We start from the raw sequence: 16019 nt of genomic DNA, 5'->3' as shown, positions 1-16019 counted from the left end.
AGGTAGATTGTAGCAACCCAACTGTTACCCCCATTGAGATAAGCTAGCACAGCACACAAAAGAATTGAAGCTCAGACTGTAGAACTGAACCATACAGACCAAAGGGTCCTTGGTCCAATTTCTAATCTGTGTTGAGCTAGCTGATCTTAACTGGGGTGACAGTAGGGTGCTACAACTGGTCTCAGTGTCCTAGGCTTGGGAGGGAAAAATCAGCCAGGTTACCCAATTGCTACCAAATGACCCTTGCTGGAAAGTGAATGTGGATGCTGAGTAGATAAGATTGAGTTCAGGTGTGATAATACTACCCCCACCTCCACCAGCTCAAATAGACCAAGAACATTTATTGTGCAAACCTACATAATGAAGAATGGTCAATTGTGTTAAGTACTGGAGGGTGAATCAATGTCTTCGGGGAGAAGGGGGAAAGAATCCAAATCTTGCCCATATGAAATGCATCAACATTTTTAATTTAGAAATTATTTAAACTAGATGGAAAATGGGGAAAAACACACAAGCTCATGCAATATCTTAGTGGGTAAGTTGCATACAGACCAGGCCAAAGTCCCATGTTTGATCCTCAATCCTTGCTGCAATGGTTAATCTCATTATAATTGTTCTCAGAGCAGATCACAATAACCTGTGGAGGTCAGGCCCATAAGACATGGAATGCCTACTGGATGCAATGTTGATCCCTTCCATTGATGAACAACCAGGAAATACTAAAACAGTCTAGCATGGACTGCTAAGTCCCTGCAATCTCCTATTTCCTCCTCACATTCTGAGTCATGGCACGCATTTTATATATCTCAGAAGAGAACCCTGCGAAGGTGTTCAATTAGTAAAACTATTCAACCCAGTGCCCCAGTAAAAAAGGACAAAACTCAGCCAGGGTTCTTTTTCCTGACCTCTATCTGTAGCACCTAGTATAAAAAGGTGCAACTATTGGGAGAGAGCACGATAAGGCTCAGTTGTGTGCCCTCCATGTTACAATGACTTAGCAATACATGACCATTGTTTAAATCCTTTACTTGTTTTCAGAGAAATTGGCACTCAAGATGTTTTTCCATAGATGAAGCAGTCCTCCTCATAAAGCTAAGACAATGCCCATTTCAACAATGAGGACATCTTCCAGTGGCATCATCCAGAAAATCTCTATTGAGTGTGTCTGCTACCCAAATCAATTTTGGGTGGCAGCTGTGTCCCATAGAGATTACTCAGCTAATGTTACTGAAGTGCATCCCCTTCACTGAAGTAGCTATCTTCTGATTGTAGGGAAGAACTTTACAATTGTAGGTAATTCTGAAAATAAAAGCAGTCCCCAAAAACAATGTAAAATAAATGTAAAACACTCACTCAGTGTTATTTGTTTCCACATCATCGTATACTTGCTCATGTAATGATTCTGAAACAAAATGAAATATACGATAACCCTGACATGAAAAGGGATTGAGCAACAGAATATAGACAGCAACAAACATTAACCCACATTAAGCTGTATATTGGGGAGAGTCTAAAGACAGTTCAACCTCTATGGGCTCGTTGGAAAGAAATTGTCACTGAAAGATCCCAAGACACTTAAGAGGACTTAAGGCACGCACAGAGGTACAAAGAATAATTAGCTCAATATTTGCATCAAAACGGACATTATATTTATGATATAGATCTGGCGGAATTTTACAGGAAGAACCAATTCGGACCAATTTATAGTTACAAAATTCAATTCAAGCACACAATGAGAGAAAAGTTATTTCATCTAATTACACAATTCAAAATGCTCATGCAAGCACACGCTAAAGATATTTTCCGTCAAGACAATCCCAAATCTAGCATAAAGTATCATGTTTATTTATGAAGCATTTGGCTTCAATCTGGAACAAAACAAAACGGTCAGAGATGTGGAACGAGAGTTTTAAATGTGATGATCCTGGAAATACCACCACAACTTGCATTTATGTAACGCCTTTAATGTAGAAAGAGGACCCAGGCACTCACTGAGGTACAAGGAAAAATTGGATGCAAAGTCAAAGGAGGAGATATTAGAAAAGGTGACCAAAACTTTAGTGGGTTTTAAGGAAGCTTAAAAGGGAGGACAGAGAGATAGAGAGGTTTAGGGAGGGAATTCCAGAGCATGGAGCCTAGACGGTTGAAGACACATCTGCACAAGGTGAGGCGGGGGCGCACAAGACGCTGTGTTCAGGGGGAGGTATTAACACTGGAAAAAGAGATAGGGAAAGGCAAGTCCATGAAGGGAATTAAACACAAGGAAGAACGTTTTAAATTTGACGTTTTGGGGGATAGGGAGCCAATGTAAGATAGTGAAGATGGGGGATGATGGAATGAGCAGATTTGGATAGGCTATGGGCAGCAGAAGTTTAGATGAACTGAAGTTTATGGAGAGTGTGGGGTGGGAAGCAGACCAGGACAGCATTCGAGTTTGAAGTCTGAATGACATAGATGGGGGTTTCAGCATTAGATGAGCTGAGTTAGGAGCCGAAGCAGGCAATATCTCAGAGCAGCTCTCCTGTTCAATGGTGCCATAAGTTAGATATGATTAGGAGCTTAGAGATGTCATTCAACTGAGGTTTTGGGACTTACCTTCATCATCAAAATGGTTCTGTGAACTGCTAAAGGTTTGATTGTATCAGCCATGACCAGAATAAAAAGAGACAAAGATTGAGAGATTGTACATTTTGTAGTCTTGTAGATTTTCTTCAGTAAAGATCAGTATATTTTGTAATTTTAAAAATTCATTATGAAGCTTCATATACAGTGAAACCCTGCAATATGCAACAACTCGAGAAAGGCCAAACTAACTTGATTCTAATCAGCCTAGCACTTTATATGAAAATCTGTACGATTTTGCAATAAATTCTAGGCTCTGTGGTAATACATTGGAATATACTGGATATTTAAATCAGAAAATTATGTATTTTATCAGAATATACAGTACTTTCTACTTTTCATCTCTAGTCAATTACTAAAGTTCGAGTTATTTTTATTAATTTAAAAAGGGCACAGGCTTCATGAAAAAAGTTAGCAAACCACATTTCTTTTTTGTTTGTAGAGGGAGAACATGCATCACACACAACTGTTTGGGAGTTTCTTTCCCCCCATAATTTCTCATCAATTCTCCCCACCAACTCTCCTTACTGGGGGACAGTTCCACAGATACCCCCACTAGTAGCTACTTTTCATGACGACATACACACGCTCTCATTCCGCACAGGAAGGGTTGTGAATAGCAATCAAAAGTACGAACAGCAGCTGATTTTTTCCTCCCCGACAAGGGGCATTGAAGCCAACTATATCCCACCAATGTCCTGGCAGAGATCAACCAACAGGACAGGCTGGGGCTCAAAACCAGGGAACTCTGCTTGTCTGCATGGCTCAACTACTCAATTGAGAAATTTGCTCAGCCATAAATGGAGCATGAAAGTTGAGTTTTAATGTGGTTTACACCATTGAAGTGTGTTTGGCAAACTTTTGCTTACAAGCACTTTTTAAAAAAAACTGAAGACAGTGCCCTTTTAAAATAACATTACGGTAATCAATTTTTGGCAGTAGTAACTTATACTTTTGTGCACATGTAAGTCAATAGGGGTACGGTAGCATAGTGGTTATGTTACTGGGCTAGTAGTCCAGAGGCCTGGACAAAAATCCAGAGTCATGAATTCAAATCCCACCACGGCAGCTGGCGAATTTAAATTCAATTAATTAAATTCAATTAATTAAATAAAAATCTGGAATTAAAATGCTAGTATCAGTGATGATGGCCATGAAACTACCGGATTGTCGTAAAAACCCATCTGGTTCACTAATGTCCTTTAGGGAAGGAAACCTGCCATCCTTACCCGGTCTGGCCTATATGTGACTCCAGACCCACAGCAATGTGGTTGATTCTTAATTGCCCTCTGAAATGGCCTAGCAAGCCACTCAGTTGTAAAATCTCGCTTAAAAAAAGTCATAATAAGAATAAAACCGGACGGACCACCCGGCATCGGACCACTAGGCACCGGACACGACAACGGCAAAACACCAAGCCCAGTCGACCCTGCAAGGTCCTCCTTACTAACATCTGGGGACTTGTGCCAAAATTGGGAGAGCTGTCCCACAGACGAGTCAAGCAACAGCCTGACATAGCCATACTCACAGAATCATACCTTTCAGCCAACGTCCCAGACTCTTCCATCACCATCCCTGGGTATGTCCTGTCCCACCGGCAGGACAGACCCACCAGAGGTGGCGGTACAGTGATATACAGTCAGGAGGGAGTGGCCCTGGGAGTCCTCAACATTGACTCTGGACCCCATGAAATCTCATGGCATCAAGTCAAACATGGGCACGGAAACCTCCTGCTGATTACCACCTACCGTCCTCCCTCAGCTGATGAATCAGTCCTCCTCCATGTTGAGCACCACTTGGAGGAAGCACTGAGGGTAGCAAGGGCACAAAATGTACTCTGGGTGGGGGACTTCAATGTCCATCACCAAGAGTGGCTCGGTAGCACCACTACTGACCGAGCTGGCCGAGTCCTGAAGGACATAGTTGCTAGACTGGGCCTGCGGCAGGTGGTGAGCGAACCAACACGAGGGAAAAACTTACTTGACCTCATCCTCACCAATCTACCTGTCGCAAATGCATCTGTCCATGACAGTATTGGTAGGTGTGACCACCGCACAGTCCTCGTGGAGATGAAGTCCCGTCTTCGCACTGAGGATACCATCCAACGTGTTGCGTGGCACTACCACTGTGCTAAATGGGATAGATTCAGAATGGATCTAGCAGCTCAAAACTGGGCATCCATGAGGCGCTATGGGCCATCAGCAGCAGCAGAATTGTATTCCAGCACAATCTGTAACCTCATGGCCCGGCATATTCCTCACTCTACCATTACCAACAAGCCAGGGGATCAACCCTGGTTCAATGAGGAGTGTGAAAGAGCATGCCAGGAGCAGCACCAGGTGTACCTAAAAATGAGGTGCCAACCTGGTGAAGCTACAACTCAGGACTACATGCATGCTAAACAGCAGAAGCAACATGCTATAGACAGAGCTAAGCGATTCCACAACCAACGGATCAGATCAAAGCTCTGCAGTCCTGCCACATCCAGTCGTGAATGGTGGTGGACAATTAAACAACTAACGGGAGGAGGAGGCTCTGCAAACATCCCCATTCTCAATGATGGCGGAGTCCAGCACGTGAGTGCAAAAGACAAGGCTGAAGCGTTTGCAACCATCTTCAGCCAGAAGTGCCGAGTGGATGATCCATCTCTGCCTCCTCCCGATATCCCCACCATCACGGAAGCCAGTCTTCGGCCAATTCGATTCACTCCACGTGATATCAACGGCTGAGTGCACTGGATACAGCAAAGGCTATGGGCCCCGTCAACATCCCAGCTGTAGTGCTGAAGACATGTGCTCCAGAACTAGCTGCGCCTCTAGCCAAGCTGTTCCAGTACAGCTACAACACTGGCATCTACCCGACAATGTGGAAAATTGCCCAGGTATGTCCTGTCCACAAAAAGCAGGACAAATCCAATCCGGCCAATTACCGCCCCATCAGTCTACTCTCAATCATCAGCAAAGTGATGGAAGGTGTCATCGACAGTGCTATCAAGCGGCACTTACTCACCAATAACCTGCTCACCGATGCTCAGTTTGGGTTCCGCCAGGACCACTCAGCTCCAGACCTCATTACAGCCTTGGTCCAAACATGGACAAAAGAGCTGAATTCCAGAGGTGAGATGAGAGTGACTGCCCTTGACATCAAGGCAGCATTTGACAGAGTGTGGCACCAAGGAGCCCTAGTAAAATTGAAGTCAATGGGAATCAGGGGGAAAACTCTCCAGTGGCTGGAGTCATACCTAGCACAAAGGAAGATGGTAGTGGTTGTTGGAGGCCAATCATCTCAGCCCCAGGGCATTGCTGCAGGAGTTCCTCAGGGCAGTGTCCTAGGCCCAAGCATCTTCAGCTGCTTCATCAATGACCTTCCCTCCATCATAAGGTCAGAAATGGGGATGTTCGCTGATGACTGCAGAGCGTTCAGTTCCATTCGCAACCCCTCAGATAATGAAGCAGTCCGAGCCCGCAAGCAGCAATACCTGGACAACATCCAGGCTTGGGCTCATAAGTGGCAAGTGACATTCACGCCAGATAAGTGCCAGGCAATGACCATCTCCAACAAGAGAGAGTCTAACCACCTCCCCTTGACATTCAATGGCATTACCATCGCCGAATCCCCCACCATCAACATCCTGGGGGTCACCATTGACCAGAAACTTAACTGGACCAGCCATATAAATACTGTGGCTACGAGAGCAGGTCAGAGGCTGGGTATTCTGCGGCGAGTGTCTCACCTCCTGACTCCCCAAAGCCTTTCCACCATCGACAAGGCACAAGTCAGGAGTGTGATGGAATACTCTCCACTTGCCTGGATGAGTGCAGCTCCAACAACACTCAAGAAGCTCGACACCATCCAAGATAAAGCAGCCCGCTTGATTGGCACCCCATCCACCACCCTAAACATTCACTCCCTTCACCAACGGCGCACTGTGGCTGCAGTGTGCACCATCCACAGGATGCACTGCAGCAACTCGCCAAGGCTTCTTCGACAGCACCTCCCAAACCCGCGACCTCTACCACCTAGAGGGACAAGAGCAGCTGGCACATGGGAACAACACCACCTGCACGTTCCCCTCCAAGTCACACACCATCCCGACTTGGAAATATATCGCCGTTCCTTCATTGTCGCTGGGTCAAAATCCTGGAACTCCCTTCCTAACAGCACTGTGGGAGAACCGTCACCACACGGACTGCAGCGGTTCAAGAAGGCGGCTCACCACCACCTTCTCGAGGGCAATTAGGGATGGGCAATAAATGCTGGCCTTGCCAGCGACGCCCACATCCCGTGAACAAATAAAAAAAAAAATACATTTTCTAATCATACTAGTTTAACAAGTTTGTGACTCCCTCTGTGTTAAATCAATATAATAAAAAAGCTTAGCTTTATTGATTTCATCCAAAAAATTAATTTTCAATGTTTCCTTTAAAGAATACTACCTTTATATAATATATAAAACTACTTCAAATAGAAATTGTTCTTTATGCTTTAGCTCTGGAATTCACTCCATTTACTTTGAGAGTTGGATTTCAGATCAGTGATGGCAACATAAACCACCATACATGTACAAACATGTATATGTGCAGTTGTTTGGACTCACAACTACAACTTTAATTTTCTGGCTATGGACCTTGCCTGATGTCTGGGGAAATTCCCAAAGGCCAGCAATGTAAAAATAGCAATGATGGACTGCATAAGTGGGCTGAGCTTACCCATAGCCAGGAAAAATGGCAAATTGTAAAGGTTGGTGTTGCTGGCAACAACCATTTACATTGCCTCACCAGCATCACCCCCACCCTCACTACTGGCATAGCAAAAAGCCACCTCAAAGTTGATACTCCTTGCCACTGTCAGGAGCAAAGCCACCGTAACTGCATGAATAAGTGTCAGCTTGCCTTAACTGGCAGTACTCTCACTTTTGAGTCAGAAGGTGGTGAGTTCAAGGCCCAATCCATGACCTGAGCACACTATCTAGGCTCATTCATCAATGTTGCACTGACAGAGGTGCCACATCTTGGAGGAATTGCCCTCCACAGGAAACATTAAATCAAGGCCCCAACTACCTTGGTACCAGGTATGGGGGACTACAGTTATGTGGAGAGACTGGAGAAGCTGGGGTTATTCTCCTTAGAGCAGAGAAGGTTAGAAGAGATTTGCTAAAGTTGTACCCGTTCTAGTATTTCAGGTGGAAATTAAAAGATCGGGTGGCACTATTTGAAGAAAAAGGAATTCTTGTTGTGTCCTAGCCAACATCCATCTTCAATCAACCACAAATGAAAACAAATGAGCTTGTCATTTATCTCATTGCTGGTTATGACAAATTGACTGTACATCTGTCCACTTATCAACAGTCACTGCACTTCAAAAAACAATTCTTTCAATATGCAAAACTCAGATATTTTGGAGACATGCTATGAAACTATAAAAATGCAACTCTTTCCTTCATGATAGCTCTGCCAATAAAGTCAGGGCTTCCATTAGCAGCAGCACTGTACTATAATTACAACGACTTTTAATCTTTCACACTTATAGCCAGTTCCATGGCTGATAAAACAGAATTCACAGAAAACTATCAAAATGTATTTGTACATAGATAGTTTACATAAATGTATGTGCACATCCCAAATAAGAGTTTCAGTTTACTTTTCAGTCAGTTTGCCTTGGTAGTATCATAGTATGGCACAGCACAGGAGGCCATTCAGCCCATCATGCCTGTGCCAGCTCTTTGAAAGAGCTATCCAATTAGTCCCACTCCCCTGCTCTTTCCCAATAGCCCTGTCATTTTTTTCCCCCCTTCAAGTATTTATCCAATTCCCTTTTGGTGCTTGCTACTATTGAATTTGTTTTCACTACCATTTCAGGCAATGCACTCCAGATCATAACAACTCGCTGCATAAAAAAATGTTTCCTCATGTCGTCTCTGGCTCTTTTGCCGATCACCTTAAATCTGTGCTCTCTGGTTACTGATCCTTCTACCACGGGAAACAGTTTTTCCTTATTCACTCTTATCAAAACCGTTCATGATTTTTAACACCTTTACTGAATGTCCTCTTAACCTTCTCTGTTCTAAGGAGAACAACCCCAGCTTCTCCAGTTTCTCCATGTAACTGAAGTCCCTCATCCCTGGTACCACACTAGTAAATCTCCTCTGCACCCTCTCTTAGGCCTTGACATCCTTCCTAAAGTGTGGTGCCCAGAATTGAACACAATACTCCAGCTGAGGGCTAACCAGTATTTTATAAAGGTTTAGCATAACTTCCTTGCTGTTGTACCCTAATCTCTATTTATAAAGCCAAGGATCCCGTATGCTTTTTTAACAGCCTTCTCAACTTGTCCTGCTACCTTCAAAGATTTGTGTACATACACCCCAGGTCTCTCTGTTCCTGCACCCCCTTTAAAATTATACCATTTAGTTTATGAACATAAAGACAAGAACTAGGAGCAGGAGAAGGCCATAGGGCCCCTTGATCCTGCTGCACCAGATAATGGCTGATCTTCAACCTCAACTCCACTTTCCCGCCTGATCCCCATATCCTTTGATTTCCCCTAGAGTCCAAAAATCTATCGATCTCAGCCTTGAATATACTCAATGACTCAGCATCCACAGCCCTCTGGGGTAGAGAATTCCAAAGATTCACAACCCGTTGAGTGAAGAAATTCCTCCTCATCTCAGACTAAAAAGGCCGACCCCTTATCCGTGACTATGCCCCCTAGTTCTAGACTCTCCAGCCAGGGGAAACAACCTCTCAGCATCTACCCTGTCAAGCCCCCTCAGAATCTCATATTTTTCAATGAGATCACCTCTCATTCTTCTAAACTCCAGAGAGTATAGGCCCATTCTACTCAATCTCTCCTCATAGGACAACCCTCTCATCCCAGGAATCAATCTAGTGAACCTTCGTTGCACTGCCTCTAAGGCAAGTATATCCTTTCTTAGATAAGGAGACCAAAACTGTACACAGTACCCCAGGTGAGGTCTCACCAAAGCTCTGTACAATTGTAGTAAGGCTTCCTTACTGTTGTATTCCAGCCCCCTTGCAATAAAGGCCAACATGCAATTTGCTTTCCTAATTGCCTGCTGTACCGGCATGCTAACTTTTTGTGTTTCTTATACAAGGACACCAACATTTAATAGTTTCTCACCATTTAAAATATATTCTGTTTTTCTATTCTTCTTACCAAAATGAATAACCTCACATTTCCCCACATTATACTCCATCTGCCACCTTCTTGCCCACTCATATAACCTCTCTATCCCTTTGTAGCCAGTGTCCTCCTCACAGCTTACTTTCCCACCTAGCTTTGTATCATCAGCAAACTTGGATACATTACACTCGGTCCCTTCATCTAAGTCATTAATATAGATTGTAAATAGCTGATCCTTGCGTTACCCCACTAGTTACAGCCTGCCAACCTGAAAATGACCCGTTTATCCCTACTCTCTGTTTTCTGTCCGTTAACCAATACTCTATCCATGCGAATATATTACCGCCAACCCCATAAGCCCTTATCTTGCGTAACAACCTTTTATGTGGCACCTTATCAAATGCCTTTTGAAAATCCAAATATACTACATCGACTGGTTCCCTTTTATCTACCCTGTTAGTTACATCCTCAAAAAACTCTAATAAATTTGTCAAACATGATTTCCCTTTCATAAAACCATGTTGAGTGTGCCTAATCATATTATGATGTCCTAAGTGCCTTGTTACCACTTCTTTAATAATGATTTCCAGCATCTTCCCGACGACTGATGTCAGGCAAACTGGCCTGTAGTTCCCTGTTTTCTCTCTCCCTCCTTTCTTGAATAGCGGGGTTACATTTGCTACCTTCCAGTCCACTGGGACCATTCTAGAATCTAGGGAATTTTGGAAGATCATTAATCAATGCATCCACGATCTCTGCAACCACCTCTTTTAGAAACCTCAGATGTAGGTCATCAGGTCCAGGGGATTTATTGGCTTTTAGTCCCATTAGTTTCTCATGTACTATTTTTTCTAGGGATAATAATTACTTTAAGTTCCTCACTCTCATTAGCCCGTTGGATTCCCCACTATTTCTGGTATGCTTTTTGTGTCTTCTACTGTAAAGACAGATACAAAATATTTGTTTAACACATCTGCTATTTCCTGATTCCCCATTATAATTTCTCCAGTCTCAGCCTCTAGGGGACCAATGTTTACTTTTGCTATTCTCTTCCTTTTTACATACTTGTAGAAGCTCTTACAATCTGTTTTTATATTTCTTGCTAATTTACTTTCATATTCTATTTTCTCCCTTTTTATCAATTTTTTGGTTGTCCTTTGTTGGTTTCTAAAACTCGCCCAATCCTCAGGCTTATTACTCTTCGTGACAACATTATAGGCCTTTTCTTTTAATCTAATACTCTCCTTGACTTCTTTAGTTAGCCACGGGTGGATCACGTTTCCCGTGGAGTTTTTATTTCTCAGTGGAATGTATATTTGTTGAGATATTTCTTAAAATGTTTGCCATTGCTTTTCAACGGTCATACCCTTTAATTTAAATTTCCCAATCTACCTTACCCCCCTTGCCCCTCATACCTATGTAATTGGCTTTATTTAAGTTTAAGACTCTGGTTTTAGACTTAAGTATGTCACTCTCACTTTATATTGCCTCTCCTCATTCTTCCTACCAAAATGTATCACTTCACACTTCTCTGCATTGAATTTCATCTGCCATGTGTCTGCCCATTTCACCACTCTGTCTACACCCTCCTGAAATCTGTTACTATCCTCCACATTGTTTATTACATTTGAGTTTCATGACATCTGCAAACTTTGAAATTATACCCTGTATACCCAAGTCCAGGTCATTAATATACATCATGGGAGAACAATATCTTTGCTGGCATTTTAAGCAGTACCTGGCTTTTTGAGTGGTCATCACCTTGCTTATTGCGTCATCATAAATGTCAAATGGAGGTCCTGTTAAAAAGAAAAACAAAGACATACACGTACAAAGCAAGATGTGAAAACCCAATTCACAAGCGCTATCTTAATTTTGTGGTTTACATTTTAATTCCTTATTACAAAACAACATTAAATATATTTAAAGGATAAATTAACTTTCCAATATCCACGAAAGGTATAGAACTTTCACTGAACCCCCATTAGCTCATCAATTGGTTTTTAACTTGAAGATGACTGTAATAAAACTGAGTGCATACAGTTTCAATCTTATTACTTGATGTTCTGATTGTAACTTCATTGTATTACACAGTCAGGCTTGGCTCATTGTGACATTCTCTATCCATTCTTGAACTCTACTAGACATTAACTCATTGGGGAATCCCCCCTCAACCATGTAAGCTGAAAGTTCTTGCACATTCTCACTGCCTCTTTGATGCAATGTTGCTGGCTCTTAGGCCTGCATCAAACATGGCCAAAATTTCCTAACCTTATAAATTCACATGTCAGCTTAACTCTGATGTGTCGAGGACCAATTGACAAAAGGCAGGAATATATTGTACCCCATTTACATTATAGCACTGTGCCATACACAAGCCAATCTATATGCCTACCGAGGCATGTTTGCTTCCCATTGGGGCCAACAATTTACTCTGCCAATGGATACTTGAATATCAGCTCATATGTACCGACCAAAAAGCAATGTTAATATTGCTTGCCTGTATAAACCATCTTCTGACACTAGAGAAGGTCTTTGGTCTGCATTGCTAGGTAGCCCTCTCCTCTAACTACTAACACCCTTCATTCCAGCACATCCTGTGCATGGCCTCCAAAATCTGATAAGCAATTCTGGTCTTTTGTGTGAAAGCCACTTTAAAAACAAAAGGCAGCACATCTTTAAGGGCAGCCAACAGCTCCTTAACAGTTGCTAGCACAGAATGACCTGCCTTCAATTCTTTCTCAGCACATCATGCGCTGAAAGTGCTGTGAACTATCTGAATGATCTCACCCTGCATATGGGCCACTATACCAGAATCAAATTACAAGCCCCATGGTATCCTTTTTACCAGAAAAAAAATCTAAGTGCAATTTTAGCATTGAAAATATCATCAAACATAAATCTTACCAGACCCAGACTGGGAGCCTTGTGAAGAGCTGCAGTAAAATAAAAAAAATGTTAAAGCAAGAAGTTTTCCCCATAAAATTGAAAAACTTTTGAAGTGTATAGTTTTAAAAAACACTACAGTAAATTCAATTATTCTTTTATACATTAAAAGGTATCAAGTTTACCCTTCATGTCCCTTTCTTTTCTTTTCTTTTCCTTTGTGTAACATTTTTGTCAGAGGATTCATCTTATTTGCACTGTAGGTGTAAAATGAAATGTGGGTCAACATATTTGAAAAAAAACTTGACATACCTTCAAGTCTACATTGTTTAAACCTGAATATGCTTTCAAATAGGTAGCACATTAGATTAGATTTTCTAATTGGTGTAAGTTCATTTGTTTTTTTTTTTGAGTGAAACTGAACAGAAAACCTCGACTACTATTTCCAATAAATCCCAGTAAATAAAAGGGGAATATACTGCAATGAACTATTGTCTTCTACGTCAACCAGTGAGACATAAACCTTTCTCTCTACTGGTAACACATGCTGCATTTGCATTACAGCTGAGTTCAACTATTTTCAGCATCACAAAAGATACTCAACAGGTGGATATTCTGCCCATACCCCACACACATCAGAGGCAAAGTGTGACTGGTGGCAAACATAAATGGCCACCACATGCTCATCATTTTTGCATCTTGCATATTGGCAATCTGGATTTTCCAGCAATATCAAGGAACATTTGTGGTCAGCAAATTAAAGGGTAACTTTTTTCCAAATGTAACTTGGAAGTGTCTGCACACATGTGTATTATGAAGTTGCTTTAAAGGTGCAATTAGATTGTAGGATCTTAGAACAAAAGAGGTTAAGAGGAGATCTGATGGAAAAAGTTGGAAGCAGAATTAATAATAGCTTTTAAAAGGGTAGTAGATACATGTTTGAAAAAGAAAAAATTAAAATGGTATGGAGAATGGAACCTAGCGGATAGTTCTTTGAGAGATGCACAGGTATATTGGGCAGGAAGGGCCTCTTCGATGCTGTAAAATTTATAGAATCATACAGCACAGGAGGCCATTCGGCCCATCGCACCTGTGCCAGCGATTCTATGACTCTAGAAGTACGAAACTGATGCTGTAAAACGAATGCTTTCAAGAACTGAGGTTGGATTTCATTTAACCCATTTAAAAGGTTCAGAACAGCAGCAAATAGCTCTTTGAATTTCTCACTGGGGTTCTAAGATCCAAGATTTTAAAATATACTGTGGGTAGCGTTGTTCATTACTTTTGGTTAATTTGGTGTTCGACAAGGTGGGGGAGTTTCTGAAATGTCAGCACCTATACCCAGAACAGGCGCAGTAGAAAAGGAGCTTTACATGAATATGTTGTTGCCTCCCACAACTCATGTTTGAATCTCTCCAAACAGGTTTCTGCCCCTCCCACAGCAATGGAACAACCCTAATCTAAGTCATAAATGACATCCTCTGTGACTGTGGTGCACTATTCCTCCTTGTCCTTCCTGACCTCTCTGCAGCCTTTGACATGGCCGACCACACCATTCTCCTCCAACACTGTCCTCAATTATCCAGCTCAGTGGGACCGCCTTCGCTTGGTTCCACTATTCAATTGTAGCCAGAGCAACTTCACAATGGTTCCTCTTCACGCTCCTGCACCGTTATCACTGGAGTCCCATAAGGAATAGGAAGTGTGTGTTATCCTTAGGGTTACTGATCTACAGTGACTGAGGAAGTCAAATTCCATTTTAATTAAACAATATTCGGGATTTTTCCTGGATCTTTGGGGACTGATTCCATGATTCTGTGAAAACTGTAAACGAGTGGATGTATAGATAGTTATAATATGCATACACATGTACAATATTGCATAAAGTAAGTCAGAGAACATGGGGGTGGAAATAGTTTTAGGTTCGTCTTCGAGCCTGAAATAGGTGACGCTCTGAGAGAGCACACTAGAAGTCAGGGGGCCGAGGCTTGTCCCAAATTGGGCTTTAGACCTCATCAGCATATTTCTGGCAAGCTGCAATTGCGCATTCAGAGGCAGCTGGCCAGTTTGAGCATGACCGATTTGGGCCGGCTGCCTCACTGGCAGAGGACCTCAGGTAAGTCCTGGGGAGGGAAGGAAAACAGGAGGGTGGGCTAGTATAGGCCACATGAAAGTAAGTTTAAGGAAAGGTAGCAGTCTCCAATGGTCCCTTTAAGAACCACACGTTAGGTCGCTGAAGCACCTAAAAAAAAACTGAGCAGAGCATGCCTAGTGCATGCTCCATTCAGTCCTAACAAATTTCCAGGAGAGATCCTGAAACAGACGTAATGTCTCTCATTAACATATCGGAGGGGCCTAACACCTGTTTTAAGCAGCCACCTAATATGGTGTTAGACGTATTTCAGGTGCCTTTGGGGCAAGAGAGACGAAGAGAAATTGGTGCTTTTTTCCCCTACTGTTCGACGCTAGAGAAATTGGGGATGCCGGGTCCAATTCCTACCCCATGGTTTGTCTCTTATCTATCTCTGATGTCTTCATGTTGTTGTTTTTGGTGTCTCCTTTTCTGTTTCTGTCTTGTCTGTGTCACTTTCATTTTTCTGCTTCTTATTGCAATTCTTCTTTTTGCTTGCCTCTTTTATCTTTTCTTCATTCCCTTTGTATGGGAGGTGTTGGGTGATATGGCATGGTGGGAAAAGGAGCCACCAATGGCTGCATTCAAGGTGATAGGTGCAGGAAAAAGGAGGCACTCAATGGCTCCCTTCTCATCCCCTCTTGTTTCTCCTGTTACAATTGTGTTCCCAACCCCTTCACCTTCCTCACTCCTATCACTATGTCTATATCTTCCACTTTGAGCTACTCATTTAACCCCTGTATTGTCCCCGCTCCCTTTCTCTACTGCCATTACATAGACTAATGTAAAAGATTTTTAAAAATTAAGCACACACTTACAGGAACATAATAAAATCAGGGTTACTTACAGGAACATAATAAAATCAGGGTTACTTACAGGAACATAATAAAATCAGGGTTACTAATTAACTGTTTTCACAGAATTTGATTCCAAAAATACCAGTGTAAATTTCGTAATATCATATAATAAAAACACTATTTAACTTTGTCATTATAAATCAGTGAACCAGTAATACATAGTCCACAATACATGGCATAACACACCTATTGTTATAAAATAGCAGATAGAGATGTGAAAATATAATAAAAAGAAATCTGAATGGTCTTCCACGCACTTCCTTTCTGTTACACTTTGGTGTTTGCATCAACCATCACATTTACAGCTGATTGGCTCATATTTAAATTTGTCCCATCTAAATTCAAATTTCTTCCACCCGACTTATTATATGCAAAGATAT

General features: G+C 42.1%; 1 protein-coding gene across 1 annotated transcript in view; it reads right to left on the bottom strand.

The window, feature by feature from the left end:
- The window catches only part of LOC137325007 (FYN-binding protein 2-like), a 57814-nt gene that overhangs the window by 27355 nt on the left and 14440 nt on the right, over nt 1-16019 (bottom strand). The window contains exons 4-8 of the mRNA XM_067989707.1: nt 12837-12908; nt 12673-12701; nt 11504-11564; nt 2596-2624; nt 1354-1402 (exon numbers count right to left, since the gene is read on the bottom strand). Coding sequence (XP_067845808.1) covers nt 1354-1402; nt 2596-2624; nt 11504-11564; nt 12673-12701; nt 12837-12908 — 240 coding nt within the window. The remainder of the gene's footprint in view (nt 1-1353; nt 1403-2595; nt 2625-11503; nt 11565-12672; nt 12702-12836; nt 12909-16019) is intronic.

Source organism: Heptranchias perlo, chromosome 9 (assembly GCF_035084215.1).
Source record: "Heptranchias perlo isolate sHepPer1 chromosome 9, sHepPer1.hap1, whole genome shotgun sequence".
Classification (NCBI taxonomy): domain Eukaryota; kingdom Metazoa; phylum Chordata; class Chondrichthyes; order Hexanchiformes; family Hexanchidae; genus Heptranchias; species Heptranchias perlo.
Note: the sequence above shows the minus strand (reverse complement) of the source record. Positions and strands in the feature narration are given on the sequence as shown.